We start from the raw sequence: 20,374 nt of genomic DNA on the forward strand, positions 1-20,374 counted from the left end.
GAGAACACACATCTGACTGTCCACGACCCTGTGACCCTGCTGTGTCACTCCTGAGAACACACCTCCGACTGTCCACAACCCTGTGACCCTGCTGTGTCACTCCTGAGAACACATCTCCAACTGTCCACGACCCTGTGACCCTGCTGTGTCACTCCTGAGAACACGCCTCTGACTGTCCACGACCGTGTGACCCTGCTGTGTCACTCCTGAGAACACACATCTGACTGTCCACGACCCTGTGACCCTGCTGTGTCACTCCTGAGAACACACATCTGGCTGTCCACGACCCTGTGACCCTGCTGTGTCACTCCTGAGAACACACATCTGACTGTCCACGACCCTGTGACCCTGCTGTGTCACTCCTGAGAACACATCTCCAACTGTCCACGACCCTGTGACCCTGCTGTGTCACTCCTGAGAACACGCCTCTGACTGTCCACGACCGTGTGACCCTGCTGTGTCACTCCTGAGAACGCGTCTCCGACTGTCCACGACCGTGTGACCCTGCTGTGTCACTCCTGAGAACACACATCTGACTGTCCACGACCGTGTGACCCTGCTGTGTCACTCCTGAGAACACGCCTCCACATCATGCTGCAGAGATGCCCCACAGTCACACTCACAGCCAGAACAGACCCTCCTGGACGTCTACCAACTGATGGGTAAAGGAAAGGTGCAATATAAACCTAATCAAGTCTTATAATCTGTGTGTTCTGTCTAATACGTGAGATCCTGGTTTCAAGTTCTCGGAGTGGTGGGATCTGAATGTAGTGCCTGTAACAGGAGGCAGGGGAAAGAAAGGGACTGATGAACGGGGAGGGACGAGACAGGAAGGAAAGGAGACCAGTACGCATGGGACTGTCAGGATGGGGAGAGCGGAGGGGGAGGTTTAGAGTGGAGACGTGCGGTGTGAAGGAGAAAGAACAGAGAGAAAGACTAACCAAAGCCAGCAACACGTGGGAAACACTGGAAATCTGCTCTGTGTGCTTATGAAATGGTGTAACATTTTAGAAAGAATTTGAATGGAGTGATTGTGCATGGGTGAAAAATATACCTCCTTGAATTGCCATAGGTTATTAAAAACTCCAATACCACTTGTTGGCTACTTCCCTAGTGGCTGTTGGTACGAAGGCCCCCAAAACAATACAACCTATTGTCACAGTTTTTGCTGGCCCACCAGAACTTGGTGTTATGAACTTGTTAAAGTCACTAGTCAAACACTGAAGACAGCAAACACAGAAACCAAGCTGCCACCAAGCAGGAATCCTTCCCTCTAGCTAGCTGTCTTAGCAGAAAACAAAGCACAGACTGCTTGGGAAGAAGAGCTACTCACAGTCCAACCCAGAGGAAAACCATACTGCCTCACGGTAGTGATCTCCCTGGGGAAGTAACAGTGCAACACTTATGACGGGACCAGCCACTGCCTCCTGATCTGATCTGAGGCAGGGAACCCATGCCCGGTGCTGCGCACCTATTCAAGAGCGTCTAGTTATGGCCCATGAGTAGGAGAACCTATTCCTAGTAAAGAAACATGTTAAACTGCCTTCCAAACACCCATGTGTAGACCCAGAGGTTCTGTTATCACCCCTCATTAGGAAGCTTCTTAAAACTGCAAGCAGCAGCCAGCCAGACTCATAATTGGCTAAAATAACAAGAAAAAATGCTTGTAGAAGGTGTGGCCCAACAGAGAGCATAAATACCACCTCCTCAAAGACTCAGGGAGCACTGTGGGTGAATGAGCAGAAAGATCTTACAACCCAGAGGATAAATGGCGTGCCACAGAAAGATGCTGGGCATGGAGGACATAGTTACTGACTTTCGAACTCACTGAAGATGGGATTTTGTGTGCAAGACATGCAGAAGATGGGGCCTGTGAATATTTCATCAGGGATGGGGGAGGCCCCATAAAGTCCCAACCCTCCTTGAGGCACCATAGGCAATTAATGGCTGCTCAGGAAGAGGCTGACACCTCTTCAGCTGTGTAGCCGATGAAATGTAGCCGTGCTCTCGGAAATACACTTCCAGTCGCGCTCATTCGAGCAACCAAGCAAACGAAGCAAACTTGCTCACAGACAGGGACAGACGTAGAGTAGCGCTGGGAATCTGAGGGGGGAGTTTCAGTGGGGCAGAGGCAGAAGAGAAATGCGAATTACGTCTCTAACTCACTATGTAAATCAGCGGTTGTTCTGCACATACATTAAAAATAAAATAGAAAATATCAATTTATAAATACTAAAAAATAAAACTAATAAACTAAAACAGGGAACAGAATAGTAAGTCTGTTTTTTTTTTAAATATCTTTTTGTAATAACCTGTAAATCACACAACATGTATTTCAAATGGAAGAGAAGTTATTAAAAAAAAAAAAAAGGCAAGATGCTTGTTTCTTAGAATTCTCCTTCTGGGGCTGGAGAGATGGCTCAGCAGTTAAGAGCACTGACTGCTTTTCAAGAGCCTGAGTTCAATTCCCAGCAACCACATGGTGGCTCACAACCATCTGTAATGGGATCTGGTGCCCTCTTCTGGTGTGTCTGAGACAGCAACAGTGCACTCATACTCATAAAATAAATAAATGTTTTAGAGGATTCTCTTTCTGTGGGATGCAGAAAGATTGTTAAGAGCCAGGGAGGTGACGGATGGTCCTCCAGACCCAGCACACTGATGCAAGTTTCGCACATCACAGAGGCTGTGGCAACACGCACAGAGCCCACACAGCTTCAAGCTATGGGGACCCAGAGCAGAGAGGAGCACGTGACCCCGGCCCACCCCATCCAAGAAGCTATGTGCAACTGACACCAGCTATTAAAGGAAAACTTGGCTTTCTCCAGTGTTCTCATGGGGCACCTGCTGCTCTCCAGGGCGGGCCCGGGGCCCACATAGAACAAACACGATAACATTTCTGTAGACTTTTTGTCTCATTAGCGGTATCGCCTTTGGCTTGTATATTCTGGGTTCTGTTTTTGTGGTTCGTATGTGTTTCTTCCTTTTTGTCTTTGGTTATCTTTGGTTCTTGGAGAGAGGATGTGGGATCAAGTGAGGTGGAGTGATTTGGAGAAGGGAAGAGTCTGATTAGAATCCAGTTCTGTGATTGCTAATGGCCTTACAGTAATTAATAATTCTTAAATTCCACTTGATAAAGAAACAGACTGGAACGCACTTAGCAGACATTAGCATAGGTTCACTTGGAAGGCACTCACACATGCCTGAAGTCAGGCCAAAATAAATCTGTTCCTAATGAACGTACTTGTCCATCAGCAAACTGGAGCATCCCGTGAGGTGGATGGAAGTCTTCCGGGCCAGCACTGTCGGGTGTTGCTTTCCAGTAAACACTGACTGTCTCGAAGCTTCCGGCTGTCCGGATGACAGGAACTTGAAGAACATTCGAGGGTGGAGGCCCCTCATGAGCAACAATGACTCCACGGGCATCCTTTAAGGAAGAGTAGAGATTGAAAGGCAGCTGAGAGTTCAAAACTCTCCTGAACAACAGCTTGCTGAATTTATTGTTCACACTTACATGAGTAAGGAGGTACTTAGAGCTCAGAGCAACATGTAATTACAAAGATGTTTAATTCTGTGGTCTGGTTAAAAGAACTAAAACTTATTCATAATCAAATTGAATCAAATCAAATACTTACCTACAAATAAGTATCAAACTGAATCAAATCGAATACTTATCTACAAATAAGTCCGATTACATTGCAAAGACACACAAAGGCACTAGCTGAGTCACAGGGGTGAGCTTTACTTAGGTTACTATAGGTTACTATAGGTTACCATAGCTTTACTTAGGTTACTATAGGTTACCATAGCTTTACTTAGGTTACTATAGGTTACCATAGCTTTACTTAGGTTACTATAGATTACTATAGGTTACCATAGCTTTACTTAGGTTACTATAGGTTACCATAGCTTTACTTAGGTTACTATAGGTTACCACAGTTTTACTTAGGTTATTATGGGTTACTATAGGATACTATAGGTTACTATAGGTTACCACAGCTTTACTTAGGTTACTATAGATGAGAGAACTGTCGTCTCACTCTGGTAACATGAAAGTTAAAAATCCCTCTGGGATCATCGTTTTCCTCAATCATTATCTCTGCTGATTCCATCCTTGGTCTCCGCACATGCGGCTGCTCTGCACGGAAGTTGGGGTTCACCAGATTCACTGCAGCGATGGTGACAATGAGCCCTTCGTCCAGCTCAGGGACCTCATCCTGAGATAAGAGAGAGAGGCTTCATTTGGCTGTTTGGCCTGGGCACCCCTCCCACATCCTCTTGAGCAGCTGGAATTACAGAAGTCTTCCTCCACGCCCAACAGACATTGGTTTTTTTTTAAACCAACATTTCGTTTGTATTGTAAACCTGAATCTTTTCAGGTTTTGTGGCTCTGATACACATAAAATGATTTCTTGCTGTATTTTAATACATCCAATATATTCTCAGAACATCCTCAAAATCTATATAATGTTTTTATTATAGAATATTTTTTATTTCAGAATGAACCCACAACTGCATTATCATATGTTTAAACTCCTGTCCCACAGTTTTGATCTTACCCTTTTGAATATATGTGTGTGTATACATACATACATACATACACACACATATATATATATATATATATATATATATATACAAATACCCTTATGAATAAACACACACACACACAAACACACACACACACACACACACACCATCCTGAAAAACTAGGAGAATATGATAAAATTTACATGTATTGTAAAAGTGTAGGTTCTAGATAGAAATCTAGGTGTAAGAAAATATAACAGCTAATTTTGAAAAAAATCAGTTTATTCACGTAATAAAAATCAAGATGTGGAAGTAACATTCAGAAAGAAGGAGGAAAACTCCTCCCTTCTACCCCTCCCCCTTACCTGCTTTCTCTACTGTCCCCGTCAAGGGCAGGTAACTGGTATCAGCAAGAATCCTAACAGGAGCACAAATATTTCTGTTTCTACTTAACAGCATGTGACATGTCTGTAGTGTCTAACAGGTACTCTTAACCCACATGGTGTTCTTTACAATGTAGGACTCAAACACGGGGCCTTAGGCAAGCCTTAGCTCTGAACTGAACCTCAGTCCCAACCACTCTATGTCCCTGAAGTGTCAGGAGACACTAACAGTAGCATCTTCCATGTCTCATGTGCATTTCAGGTTCACCTGCCTGTTCTCTCCCTTTGTGTCTCTGCGTCTTTGGCTCCACTTCCTCCTTAGACAGAAACGGAAGACCTAGTGTGATACAGCCCACACAGCTAGACCCAGTGCGGTACAGCCCACACAGCTAGACCCAGTGTGATACAGCCCACAGTTAGACCCAGTGTGGTACAGCCCACACAGCTAGACCCAGTGTGGTACAGCCCACACAGCTAGACCCAGTGTGGTACAGCCCACACAGCTAGACCCAGTGTGGTACAGCCCACACAGCTAGACCCAGTGTGGTACAGCCCACACAGCTAGACCCAGTGTGGTACAGCCCACACAGCTAGACCCAGTGTGGTACAGCCCACACAGCTAGACCCAGTGTGGTACAGCCCACACAGTTAGACCCAGTGTGATACAGCCCACACAGTTAGACCCAGTGTAGTACAGCCCACACAGCTAGACCCAGTGTGATACAGCCCACACAGTTAGACCCAGTGTGGTACAGCCCACACAGTTAGACCCAGTCCATCTAAATGCTCATCTATATTGAAATTACTGTATCATAAAGTGAAAATTCTCCCTGCCAACCAAACAGTAAAAATAACTAGATTGACTCAAAGATTGAACCCATTCAGTTATTAAAGCAGTTAACCAATTATCTTCATAGTGTGGTCAATCAGACATAAAATCAATGAAAACTCAGCATTTTAAATGTATTCAAATCATTTCCACGCTAAAACAAAAATCATAAATATACCTGCCATTTCCATCCAATAATAAAATATTTGAGTGGCAAAATTTCATGTTTGTATTTAAAAGTCTATTTAAATCATTACTAAGTGTTGGAGAATGACAAGTTCACAGTGAAAAGCATGTGGGTTTATCTTACATGTATAGTAGGATCTATACTTACTGGCAAAATGGCAACTTCAGCATGAGTTTCCTTTATGTTTTCTTTCATTATTATTACTGAGTCTTGCAACACGAAATCTTCATTCTCGGTGGCTTGATTGTTGGTGTGCAGTAAAAAATTGGGTTTCGCTATCAAGTGAATGGAAATGTCCCCAAGTAGTCCTTTGTCTCGAACAATATGCAACTGAACGGCAGTGGTGTTCTCTGGGGGATAAACATGCCCCACGTTACTAGGCTGTTCTGTGTTCTGCTAATGTTGTCGCAAACACTCGTGGTAAAGTTCGCTCTCTCTAGACAGCTAAGGACGTAGGGGCTGCACAAAGGCAGCATCCTACAGAGCGGTTTTCTGTTTCGTCACTGTTGTTCCCAAAATGGCGGTCAGACTCGCCAGCCACTCTTGGACTGCATCTGCTTCAGCCCTTCAGCCATGATGAAGCCTCCTACGCTTCCTGTGGCGCACGCGATGTGAATCTGACTGATGCTCACAGGACTGAGCATGTGGGCACGGTGCATAGGCAGCGGCTGAACAAGGTTCACCAACGTCTTGAACAAATGAGCATTTGAGCGCACCGTCATGGTTTGACCCTACCACTGAGAGCGTGACACATTTCTACCATGCGGTGTCAGCCACAAGGCTCAAAGGATCTCCGAGGACCTAGTCATTTTTTGGTCCTCAGAGTGAGAGAATTTGTCATATAAAATACGTAAAATGTTTATTAATATCCTCTCTAGTCTAAGAGTTTCTATAGATTATGATAATTTCTAAAAGAAAAAAATACAATTTCTACAAATTCCTACATTTTAGAAATGTTTGTTAAGTGAAAAAGAATGTGTTATTTAATTCATGTCTGTTGTTTTGGGTGTTGCACAAACAGGCAAGAGCCCAGCAACATAACCACAAGTCACTTGCCCTGTCAGCTCTGAGACTAAAAGATCAGAACCTGTTTGTCCATTCTCTTATCTGGAAAGTTTCAAGCCATCCTATAAGTTCGTTGCAAGCACACATTTCATATAACATTTGTATTCCAAAAGGTTGATTAATCATAACTTATTAGAACACTTATTCACCAATCAGAGTCAGAAGTTATTTAGGTAAACAGTTCAGCACTGGCCACTCCACTTCCTGTGTGGGTGACATAATTCACTCCTCCAGCACCACATCCATCTCACACTGCTGCTGACTGTTCCCGGCACCTACTGAGAGGACACAGGAAATCTCCGGGCACCAGTAAAGAAACAAGAAAAAAGAAAATAAAAGCCATCCCTGCTACTAATGCAGCAAAAAACCCCACTTCTGTTATAAAAGCGTGCTCTGAGACATTAAAAGTGCTGTAGTAACACTATTGAAAGGTCAGCCCATATTATAAAATTTAAATTAAGCTAAAAGGAATATGGCCTGTGAAGCTGAAAAATGTCCTATGGATAACAAAATGGATGTTCCTTTCAAAATGTATAATTAAAATGTTCAAGGAAATGTTGTATCAGAACCTGACAGATCTTTACCAAGACTGACCTCTGGGCTCTGGCACTCTAGTGAAGAGAGACTCGGTGTGCCAGCCAACCACACCATAGGGCGAGTCACTGGGCAGGATGGTCAGCACCGACTTGCTTCTGTTCTGGTCAATAGTAGCACCTTTTGATGGGTCCTCAACCCCCTCTGTGACAATCCGGGTAAGTGTTACAATCACAGCCTCAGATAACTCTGGCAGGTCATCCGCAAGAACAGTCAGAGTGATCGTAGACATTGCCTGGTCCTCTGTGAATGAAATCTAAAAGAAGAGTTTTACTTCTATTAGGATTAACATCATGTCATAAAATATCCGTGTAATTTTAATATGATTTGTGAACCTAAGATGATTCTATAACATAATATGAATTTATAAACAAGTGTATATATATATATACTAAAATTAATAAACCTAAGATGATCCTATAACATAATATGAATTTACAAACAAGTCAAATATCTCTTATATTAAAATTAGAAGGTTGAACATATTAACGCTCAAAAACTTTGAGTTAATATTTACATTCAAATTGTCATATCTTGGTGACTACTCTTTCATTATAATGTAAAGGACAACATCTCTCGGGAATCTTAGTAGTTGATTCTACACACAAACTGCTGGAGAGCAGAAGGTGGTTTTACCAGTTCATGTGTGTGAATCTACAAGACGTTCACATTAACTCATGCCAGAGGTGGCTGTTCCACTTAGCAACAGATACTGATTCAGAAAGGAGACGAGGAAGACAAGATGCCACCACAGCCTCCCTCTGTTCCTTTCCGCTTCATCTGATGTCAACCTGAGTCCTTTCTGACAGGGATCTGGTTCACAGATGCCATTTCTACATCACAAGTCCCATACCTATGCACAAATCAATTCTTCATTAGGCCTAAGCCTCCACCCATCCTATGAGCCAGGCCTGTTTTATATAAGTGAAATGTTGTTGGGATGCAGCCAAACAGATCTGAATAAACAGTCACTACCTGTAATGACAGCTTTATGTTACCAGATAGCTGTACTTCAAAAGCAAGGTACTTAAAAAAAAGAAAACACAAAGTACATAAAATCAGAAGCATCTACTATGTGAACCCTTACAATCTACTGATTCCTACACTACACAGATCATTCTTTCTACCACACCTTACCCTGGGCAAGGTGCAGAGCCCGCTCTCCTCAGTGCTGCAGCTCGTGAGGGACAGGGCCAGCTCTTCCTGCTGCTGGTGGCCAGGGTGGAGGGGAGAGAAAGGGCATCTCCCTCCCTCGCCTACACCCCTGCATAGCATGTGAGCATGAGAGACATTCAAGTGAGCGGGCCTCACAGGCATGAGCGTGGGGAAGCTGGCCCTGTAACTTGTCTATCATGCACTGGTGTGGGCTAAGGAGAGATGCTCTTCACCCCTTGCTCCAATCCGTCTAGGGCAGACAGGAGAGCTGTCCTGAGGTCATGAGCGCAGGAGAGCTGGTCCTGCCCATCACAGGCTGCAGCGCTCAGGGGGGGGGGGGTCCTGCACCTCCCCTAGGCAGTAGAGCTGGCCCACTTGGCATAGGCACAGGTGAGCTGGCCACAAGGGGTTGAGACCAGGAGAGCTGGTTTTGCCCCTTTGTGGGCTACAGCACTGGGTGAGCTAGCCAGGGCAGTGCTGGAGAGCTCTCCCTGGTGGTGCGGGTGTGGGGCAGCTGGTTCGATGACCAGCTCAGCTACCACCCAGGCCTAGACCTAAGGTGTTGGGTTGGCCCACCCCAACATCTATCCCATCTATCAACTGCAGGAGCATGTGAAGGCTGCAGGATCTCCATGATGCAGGGAAAGAATAGGATATCTGAGAGGAGCCCCAGTGAGGACCCAGCATGGATGACACAGTAAAAACCAGAGGCCTCAAACCAGACCAATGGCTCATGACAATGAGCACTTGTAAGTAAAGGAGTGTAGACAAAATGGTATTTTGTGGGCACACTGTCACACAGTTCGTTTCTCTTTAGGGGAAGGCTGCAATGGTGAGGGGCAGATACAAAGGGACAGGGAGATGAGTGGGATTGGGCTGCATGGCGTAACACTCACAAAGGACCAATAAGAAAGTAAAAAGGAAATAATTCTTCCAAAATTAATGTCAAGGAAAGTGGAAGTTAAAAGTTTCAAATCTGAATCATGTTTATATAATAATCTACAGAAATGTATCTCAATGCGTACAGAAACAGAGATACAACTAGTGCTACTTTGCATGGGATGTGTGTCAAATACAGAGACTGCCAAATATCCTTAATACACCAAAGGACCCATCGATTTGAAATGACAGAAACCTAGAAATGCTGAACTGGTACACTCATTTTTCCCCAGAGATAATTTCTTAAGCTCCCTTCAATGATTCTTCAGAGAAATATTTGGGCAAAATACTGATCTATAGAACCCCAGAAAAAGAGGAGGACACACTTCTAGCAAATAGCAAAAGTCTCATTATTCTGATTACAGGTTTTGGGACCAGAGCATTGGTTTTATGCTCACTTACACAGTGGATAATGGGATTCTCAGCGCAGATCACATCCCTGTGGCTGACAAAGCCATCCTTCAACAACGGGGGGCAGCTGGGTCTGTGCCCGATGGAAGGAGGAATCCCAGGGGAGCAGGCCTAAGCCTGGGAGGGCAGCCAAGAAGCAGCTTGTGCACAGAACTCTCCCCAGAATTGGCCTCCACTGGATCTGCAATTGCTGTGGATGGACCTCTCCCTCTGCACATGTCTGCCTTCCTCACTTCCACATGACTAGTTCCTGTAAGTCCCGAGCGCTCCACCTCAGTCTACTGACAGCTCTCACTGACCTGTCCACAAGGATGCCCGTTTCCCCAGACTTGTTCTCTAAGAACTGTTTTGGCTTTTCTGATGTCTTGACACATTTCCATTCCCAGTTTGGCTCATTTTATCTTTCTGATAATGTAATGTATTTTTGTTAACTCATGTAGTGAAACTCAAAAGGCTTCAGTTTATGTCTACTCTTTCTTTTTTAAGCACATACAGGCACTCATGCACACACACACACACACACACATACACAAACTAGCCTTAAATTGTATCTTACTCTATGACAATTAGCAAGAAACCAGCGTTAACATAGTCAAACTCAAATATTTCTTCTAACAGACAGGATTTGGTCCCATGTGTCCATGATTATAAGTGTCTTCCATAATTCTGTGATTACATACCACTCCTGAGGTGGGAAATACATCACTGACACTTCCGGTTGCTTCCCACGCTACAGTTACACGACCATGTGTTCCTCTCAAGCGTTCGACGTTCAGGGTAACCAGACTGTCTCTCTCCAGCTCCTCCAGCTGCTTGTACAATGAGTTCTGAAAGATGAGGAGAAAGGCACAGGGGCTGCCTTGAAATACCTGAGCAATCTCTTCTGGGCTCTGCATTGCCACATATTTGTAACAGTGACCACCAGTGATGCATTTTAAGGTGTGGTGCTTAGGTTCCTAAGCCAGGAAGACAGCGAGTTTGAGTCTGGCTCAGACCACAGAGTACAACCACCTCAATAAGTGAGCACACAAATAGCCCAGTGTCACAGGAAACCATTAGCCGTATTACACTGTTTTTATTTTGTCTTCCTGACATATTTTACTCAATGGACATGCCTTGCTTTTCCACTCGGTGTGCATTTCTTTTTAAAGCAGTCCATGTAGCGTGGAGAGCAATAGCAAGAATGCAGACCAGAGTGGCAAGGGAATCATTGCATCTGCATAAGGTCTGGTAATTCCTCCGGGTCCCCCTTCTCTACTCGTAAACTAGGTGTTAGACCTAGAAGCCTCCTGTCCCGCACCCACTGCAAACACATCCCGAGCACTTGCTAATGTCTCTTGGGCTTAAATTCCTATCCTGTGAAATATCTGATGAGCTGGCCTATTTCTGCTGATGATGTTTCTTGCCTTAGCTCATGGTCCCGCCTCCAGAAAGAAAAATCCCTTTCTTTGGGATACGTCACAGTCCTTCCTAACCACATTTCTTCATCCCAGTTCCAGTAGCTCCCACTCCATGAAGGTTCAACTCTTTACTAATGCATACACCATCTTGTGCTAACCATTTAAAGAACTTTTTCTCCAAGAGACGACTTCCATATATGTCTAACATTTAGTCACTGTGACACAAACTTATCATCTACAGAATCCATTCATAACAATCGTACAATTGTATTAGCAAAAATATTCTCATAATGTTTTGAGTATATTTATGATTTTGCATTCAGCCAACTTCATAGCTAGTGATATATAGCCACAGACTAAACATGAACCTCTTTAAAGCGTCCTTGATTTCTCAATAATGTAATCATTTAAAAAAATAATGATGCCTTAAAAAAATTCTTCTATACAATTCCCCATGTGTTCTTAAGAGTGGTCATCTCAAGAGACAGCCCCTACCCTCTAATGCTAGAACGTTCTTTAAATAGAGATACAACCGAAGCAGACGTTATACCCAGCTGTTCAGTGTCTGCTACATGTGCTTCAAAATCACATAGTCTTGCTCACGGTTATCAAATAGTCACAAAATGCCAGACTTCAAGATATATTAGCTTATTCAGGAAAGGAGGACCTTTCCTTTGCTCCATGTTCTTTATCACTGAGGGCAACTAGGATGGGACTTGCATCCTGACAGAAGGCGCACCAGGGACTCTACTAACCCTCATCCTAAAGGTTGTCCACATACAAGTGGCCTGTCCTGAGGGACACGCTGAGGAATCCCACTGAAGAACCTGCAGGAAGCCACAGGGTACCAGCTGGGCAAGCTTCCTGAAGAAAGGCTGAGAGGGGGTGTCTGTCACCCTGAGTTCTCAGCTCAGTATCCCTGGGCTCGCCCTTCATGCTTGTCAGAAGCCCGAGAAGCCCCTGTGAGTGTGTATCTTCACGCCCTGCACAACGGCACGCTGTCCCTGGCTGTCCAGCTCTGAACACACCAGCCTCCAGCTCGTGTATTTTTGAACTGTAGTGAAAATAAACTGAGAATAAATTAACCAACTCTAGGTATCATTAAGAAGAAACAGCCCTACACGAAGGTTCCGGTAATGGGCACCAGTTTTCAACCACGCAAGCCCCTTCTGCTAAGGTGTTATTTAGGGAGAGACCTGAAAAAGTTAATGAAAATATGAACAGCGGATAGGAGTGGGGTTCTAAACCTGAAACACTTTGTCTTGTACAGACCGTGATGACAGGACAGCTCTCTGTGCCTGCCTGTTAGACAGCACACTACTGAAACTGGCTGCTCTGTTCACCACTGTGCCCACTAGAAAACAAAACTACACAACTGTTTGTATGTTCATATTCTATTTCTCCTTAGCCTTTGGCAGGTTTTCCTTTGTTCCAGGGAAGGGCCAGACCGGGCAATGGTGTGATGTGCCCCACCCCCCACACCCCCAGGCAGCTGAGGGTAATGCAGGCACGGACCCCATTTCTCAAAGCGGCCTTGATCTCTGTACAGTTTCCCACACGGAGGAGAATGGTGCACACAGTTTGTTCATGCTTTCCCACAGTTTCATCACACCGTGACTACTGAACTGTCACATTGGCCTCCAGTAAGTGTCACTTTAGAATATGGTCACAAGACAGTAGCCAGAGCGTCCTTACAGTGTAAGTCACTGGCTGGAATGCCACACCACTTTCTCGATACTTCCCAGCTCTCCACTCCCCAGGGGACAGATCCCTTACACTGCAGAGGGATTGGCCAGGTGTTAACATAGTAGGTCTGACTGCTTACCTGTTTAGAGCCTAACTCACAAGGCTGAGCCTCAGCTAGTGTCTAGGAATTCTGTTTTCAAGAGGCCCCTTCTATTTCCAGGACTGAGGCACGGGTTCTTATGTATTAACAAATATGTTTTATGCTAACATCTGTTTTTCTTCTGGGATCTAAGGTTTCAACATGAATGACCACATGACCTGCGAGGAATAAAATCTCTGACTTTGAGTCAGTACTAAGATCCTGTGAGTGGCCAAATTCTACACGTGCTGGAAAAACACAACCCAATGCTAGGGAAATTTGGTGTAATATATTCTATATGATTCTATAGATAAGCAACTGCTAGAATATTATTTCATTTTCCCCAGGGTTATATCATGAGTATTTTTCCTTAGATAACTTTGAATTGTAGTTTTTACTACTGTGTGTGTGTGTGTGTGTGTGTGTGTGTGTGTGTGTGTGATAGAGAGAGAGAGAGAGAGAGAGAGAGAGAGAGAGAGAGAGAGAGAGAGAGAAGACTGACTAAACACCATCTACAGGGAACATTCCTAGTGAGTCACTGGTGCTGTAAGCAGTTACGGGGACTGAAAGCATCCTTCCTTCCTGTCACTAATTGGACTAGAACAGGAAAACAGTACTATACAATGACAAGAGTTTTCGAGCAAGCAGAAGGAGCACCCACTTTCCACTGAGAGCCCAGAGAGATGAAATGGCCCATCTGAGCGGACGTGACACTGGGTAACATGCAGTGAACCTACTGCGTGTCTGTCATAAGACTTGAGGCTGAGGCAAGGGAAGGGACAAAGACTGACGACCGGGCAAGTGTCACTCACTCCTTGAAAGCTTATTGAAACAAATTTATTACTACAACAACCTTGACACAAGTGTAGGGTCTTCAGTCACTTTACCTGGGCAAATGCTACAACGCCATGGGCATCATCATTGGAGAGGACAGTGACTCTCACTGAACTGTCGGTGCCAATCTCTGCTCCTCCTCTCGGATGTTTAAGCTGAACCCGGAAGGACTCTTGTTCTTCGGGAACTGCGTCATCGAGGATGTTTACTGCTATGACGACTTCCTTGTTGCCGGGTTCAAATGTCAGCTCACCTGAACTAGGGAGAAGCACACCTGATGTGAGTCAGTGGTGACCCCCGAAGGGTGCACATGCCGGGTTAGTCACAAATTCTTATCACACTGAACTCGGAAGTCTTGGGGGATCACAACATTTCGTAAGTAAAGCTTGCATACAAAGTACTCATCTGATCCTGGTTAACTTGGTAGACCAGATACTAAAGATATGGATAACAAACAGATTTCTGACTCCTACATTACACATAAAGCAGTAACTCAATCAATGGGGTGGAGAAATTTGGTGCTGTGCACAGCTGTGGGTACGTTACAAACCTGAGGCATCCACTATTGAACCTACCTAGGAATAAAGTCAGACTGGCTGGACACGTGGGTCAGCTCATATAAATGGAAGTCAGTGGCCCCCGCTAAAGCCATTAAAGTCTTGCTTGAATTAATTGACTTCACTGTGACAAAGGCCGCATCACGTGCAGCGGGTGCTTCCAGGAGGAAAGAGAAGGCATTCAGCTCCGAGTTCCAGCAGTAAAGAGCAGACCCGGCCTGGGCAGTTAGAAGTATGTGGACTGGAAGGAGAGACAAGAATCAGAGCTGAAGCATCGTGTGCTCACACGTGTTCTCTTCCCAGCTCCAAAGCAAAGCCCTCCCCACGCACAAGGCTCCACATGACTCGTAGACTACAGCAAAGAGGTTCTGTGTTTGAAACAACAGGACGTAAGTAGTTTTTAAGTATTGTGCACTGACAGATTGGGCTCTTCACTGTACACACAATCTGTTCGTGTGTCACAGTGTCACAGCCTGATAACGTGAAAGTGAATTCTGTGATTCTTTGTGCCCATGCTAAACTTACATAAAAGTAACTTTTCAGAGCCAAGGAGTACTCAACATTTCACCACCAAACGTTTCACTTTCACATTTTATTCTCTAGTCTTTTTATAATTTATAATCGACAGTTGTAACTAATATAGACAAAAGCTCTAAATCATCCTGTTCTATAATTACAGCATTATGCAGGTCAGTGAGCTACCACACAGTATTCAAGTTTGTAAGTTTTTAGAAATTTTTGCTTATTTATCCATTTCATGTACATGACAGCATGTCAGATGCACGTGGAGGTCAGAGGGCAACTCTTGGGAGTTGGGTGTCTTTACAGCACAACCAAGTGACTGTCAGGTTTGGCAGCAACAAACTGGTCACGGAGCCATCTCACCCACAGAAGCTTCTAGGTTTAGATACAAACACTAGTCTCTATAGCTGTTCTTAAATATATTTAACATTTCTTGGAGCTTGATATTTGTTGTTTAACATTTGAAGCACTAGATAGAAACAAAATTTTCACTCAGCAAATTACTCAAGATATTTAATTAATCCAAAGAAGACGCACACACTTGTGACGCTTAGAACACGCTTTCCAGAGCACTTGTGACGCTGCCAGAACACGTGCTATTGTCGTTAACTCACAACAGTGGCATAATCTGCAGCTGCACAGACTTGGAGACGTAGATAGAGCACTAAACACGCTTCAGACATAAATGGAGTGGGACTGGGGAACCGCAGAGAAACATACTCCGGCTCTAGTGCTGACTGACACTCAGGAATGGAAGGCGGTTAAGAAAGCCTGAGTAGGTATTAAAATGACACGGATCTGGAGAGCGTGACCAGCCTTCCAGTGTGTATCCCAAAGGTTACAGTGGGAAAGACAGCATCCTGACTCTCACTCATCAAAACCTCGGCCATTACTGTTTACCGCTAATGTATTGATTGCGCTAACTTAGGTGCTGCTGCATGTGACGAAGACTTGCATAAAGGTAAAGATGGGAAAACAAAAGCAATGTGTTAGAATCTTCAAATGCCAAATATTTTTGCATAAAGCTGTGTAAAATTACAGACATTCCAAAACAAATTTAAAATGCTTCCCTTTCAAAGCCATCTGAAAGCAGTCAGCGGTGAGGACCTCTGACTCTGTGTCTCTGTGTCACCTATGACTCCCTCTCCTTCCTCTCTCCCTCCCTCCATCAGCTTCCCACAAAGGGCACTATGTACGTTTAGAGCACACATCAAAACGCTTTCATTTCCATGTAATCGGCTTACTAGTCTTTCTCTGCCCGCCCCTCTTGCCACAGTTCCCTCCCGGCTCTGTCTGGACCATGCTGGGGTTTTTCTGGTTGTTTCTGGAAAGTGCTGCTCACTGATGCTGCCTGGGCTCTGTTTAGTTTGTACTCTTTGCCTAGAGCCCATCACCTGCGAGGCTCTTAGCCTCCTCCTTAGCCACGATTCCTAGTCCCATGGTTCAAGAAAGCTTTTGAGGTACACCATGAACTAGCTTAAATTCTTTGCAATGCTTTCTTCAATCCTTTCCTGGAAATTATCTGTTGTAGCTATAATCCTGTTTGTCACGAATGTACATGTGCTTGCACACGCGTGTGCGCACACACACACACACACACACACACGTCTTTCTCCTACTACATGTTACATTGTTACATGATAAAGACTGCATGTGATTTGAGCTGCCTGTGTTCCCACAGGTTCTGTCCTGCGATTACCTTAAAAGAATTGATTTACTATTAAAGGAGCCAAAGAAGAAAGAAGTGGCAAGTCTACGTATCCTTGCAACAGGTGCCCTGTTCGTGTTCCCTCTTCCGTTTCCAGAAATCAGTCTTGGAACTAACCAAAGCATAAATGTGTGAGCCCACACCCTTGCCCACGCCCCTGTCCAAGCCCCTGGTTCAAATTTAACATGTTTAATAAAATATTTGACTTATACAAAATAAATCCTTTGAACGTTTTTAGCACATGCTTTCGGCTTTCAGGAGTTTATAACAGGTATTCTGATTAATTCCCTGCTGTCTTTTCATGCCTCTACAACTTCCAGTCATGGAAACAAAGGAAACAGAGAGACCTCACAATGGGTTCTTCATCAAACCTCTGGCAGAATTTCTCCTGAGTTCTTTCAGAAAGCACACCTATTATTTTTTTTTTAAATCTTTAAAAGGAATTGTATAACTTCAATTAGCAGCCCATCCACACAGTACACTTCTTCCTTAAAAACATTCATTAGGCAACAATTGTAAGCATGGAGGGGTGACCAGAGGTGACCTGAATAGACAGTCCCTCCATCTCAAAACCTGAGGGACAACAGAGGCAGAAAGGAAAGGCCCCAAATTCAAGGATAAGTAGGGAAAAGATAACAAACATCAGGAAAGACACATGGTGGATTCAGTAAATCAATTTTCAAGTGACTAAGAAAGCCACTTGTACGTCATAGGAGAGCATCATGGTCCGTGACTATGGGAGCAGGGGAGGGCTGGCTTCAGGTCTCAGGGAGAGTGTGACAAGTGTGGGGACTGGAAAGGCACATGATTGTCCCGGTGGAAATTAGACTGTGCAGGATAAGGAGGAAGGAAGGAGGAAGGAGGAAGCCACAGGGAAACAAAGGAAGCTCCCTAAGAACTTGGCTTAGAAACAAAAAGTAAAAACCCGCAGGGCAAACCCCCATTCAAGTGTCTGAGGGAGATTAGTGACCCTGCCTAAAGGTACCGTGCTTAATTATGATTTCACAGAGAAAAGAAAAAACCAGAGTCCTATAGGTTTGGATGATTCTGCTTGTCACATGGCCTTGTCACATGGCCATTACACTATTGTCTCAGCTGTGCGTTTACACCCAGCCCCGAGGATCAGCATCTCTGAACCTCTCACTTCCTCCTGAATCTGTGCCACACCTCTAACCACCCAGGATGCTTTAACATTACCTCAAATTATATCCACCGAGAACCAAACTAGTGACTGCTTCCGACAGACACATTTCCCTATGGCCTTCCTCAATTTCAAACTAAGAGCCGTGAAACTGCCAAGGTGCAAGAGTTTTGCGGCCCACATGGGAACAATCAGAAGTCCTCATGAATGCTTACTGCTGTACCTCAGTCCAAACACACTTTCACACACCTAAGGTCCCTTCCGGCTCGGGACATGCTCTTAGTTGGAACACATTTCATCCATGTTTCTTGCACCAAAGCTGAGGATTCTGCATGGAGTTTCTCCCTTCCCTTCCCTCAGTGATAGAGGGTAAGCTGGGGTTGTGAGGGGAAATACAAAGCTGAGGACTCTGCATGGAGTTTCTCCCTTCCCTTCCCTCAGTGATAGAGGGTAAGCTGGGGTTGTGAGGGGAAATACAAAGCTGAGGACTCTGCATGGAGTTTCTCCCTTCCCTTCCCTCAGTGATAGAGGGTAAGCTGGGGTTGTGAGGGGAAATAAACCCTTCCCTCCTCAAGCTGCTTTTCCTTGGTGCTTTGTCACAGTAACAGACACTCTAGCTTAGACAAGATGAAATGCCCTTGTCTGACCTCCACAGGCAACAAGCACACATGGTACGCATACATGCACACGGGCTTAACATGTGAAGTAAAACACATAAAGTAAAATTAATAAATCAGTCTTCTTGGAGCCCTTAGATTTCTGGGTAGATTATTTTTACAAATCTGATGTGATGCTCCTGAAACACCCAGTCCTGAGAGTTTACCATTCTATCTAAACTCAGTGAGGCCAGGATCAGTCTAGTTCCCCATACTGCATTTCAGACTGGCTAGTGGATGAAACATGCTTACCTATTCCAGAAGCTGGTGTGAAGGAACGAATTCTGTTGACAGTGGCAAAGTCCAGGGATTGGAAAGATCTCAAAGATGGCTGCCCCATCTCCCAGACAAAAATTTCGACTGCATTCCGAGCTCCTGGTTGGGGAATGAAAAAGCAACAAGCTGTAGGAAGAAGATGACATCACTGTGCAGCAGAACCATAGTAAATTAACGGATTCAGGGAAACTCCCCACAGGAAACACCTGAAACACTGCAATCACTTTCTGTTTTTATCACATGAACCACACACACACACACACACACACACACACCACGCTACGCACAACAAAGACCAAGAATAAAATGTTTCTTGGCTGGAGAGATGGCTCGGTGGTTAAGAGTCCTTGCCGATTTTCCAGAGGACCTAGGTTCACTTCGCAGCACCACATATAGCTGTCTGTAACTTCAGGGGTCTGACACCGTCGTACAGACATATATGGAGGCAAAACACCAAAGTACATGAAATAAAATTGTTTTTGTTTTAAAAATAATATTTCCTTATTGATGATTGTTAACATTTTTCATCCTGAAAACTGAAATAACCAGAAGAAAATGATTCCTTGTGCAGATTATATTTTATAATTATCCTATAAATTTCTCTTGACACCCCAAGTACAGTCTTATAAAATTATGACTTGGGAGACTGACTATAAAACCTTCGCATACATCTTCACATTACCCCTATTGCTCTATTTCTAGTTTATAGAAATATAAATTTAGACTCATGAAACATATAATGCTGGTGGTTTAGTAGCAATTGTACATATGTTACAAGCACTGCGTTCACTCACCTAGAAAGGTATCTTTAGCAAAAACTAAGTAAACATCATCGCCTGAAGAAAAAGCCTCAACTTGTGTTATCCCAGTGACGGACAGTTCTTGAAAGTTAATAAACTGACTACCAGACCACGTAAATAAAAGTGGGGTTCGTCTGATGTTAGCCTGGGAAATGGCTAAGAAGACAGAGCCTCCTCTTCTGAACAGGGCCATGGCCAGCACACCTCGAACAGGCAACGTCTGATGCCAGGCAAAGTTGTTTCCGTCCCATCTGAAGACCTGTAGGGAAAGTCCCAACACAAGCTCCTTATGACCAGAAATTCAGCACCTGTGACAATGCAGCAGGGTCAGACTCCGCCACTCCTGCAGCCTTACTGGTGAGGGAGGTGGTGTCGGGATAGAAAAGCAGTAAAACTGATTTTCTCTCATTTTCTACTCTCTCTCTCTTCTCTCCCTCCCCACTGTGTGTGTGTGTGTGTGTGTGTGTGTGTGTGTGTGTGTGTGAGAGAGAGAGAGAGAGAGAGAGAGAGAGGAAGAAAAGTTATTTGAGAAGAAATCAGTGTAAAAATATACGGAGATGTA

At 44.4% G+C, this 20,374-nt stretch overlaps 1 protein-coding gene across 1 annotated transcript in view; it reads right to left on the reverse strand.

Annotated features, from left to right (window-relative positions):
* Window positions 1–20,374, reverse strand: part of ADGRV1 (adhesion G protein-coupled receptor V1) — a gene marked incomplete at both ends in the record, with an annotated part of 447,718 nt that overhangs the window by 327,672 nt on the left and 99,672 nt on the right. Inside the window, 9 exons of the mRNA XM_080925101.1 lie at window positions 3,245–3,427; window positions 4,041–4,217; window positions 6,077–6,279; window positions 7,589–7,844; window positions 10,774–10,920; window positions 14,206–14,410; window positions 14,728–14,950; window positions 18,989–19,111; window positions 19,807–20,071. Of these exons, the coding sequence (XP_080781227.1) occupies window positions 3,245–3,427; window positions 4,041–4,217; window positions 6,077–6,279; window positions 7,589–7,844; window positions 10,774–10,920; window positions 14,206–14,410; window positions 14,728–14,950; window positions 18,989–19,111; window positions 19,807–20,071 (1,782 nt within the window). The remainder of the gene's footprint in view (window positions 1–3,244; window positions 3,428–4,040; window positions 4,218–6,076; window positions 6,280–7,588; window positions 7,845–10,773; window positions 10,921–14,205; window positions 14,411–14,727; window positions 14,951–18,988; window positions 19,112–19,806; window positions 20,072–20,374) is intronic.

The sequence above is a fragment of the Micromys minutus genome (assembly GCF_963924665.1).
Source record: "Micromys minutus genome assembly, chromosome: 11".
Classification (NCBI taxonomy): domain Eukaryota; kingdom Metazoa; phylum Chordata; class Mammalia; order Rodentia; family Muridae; genus Micromys; species Micromys minutus.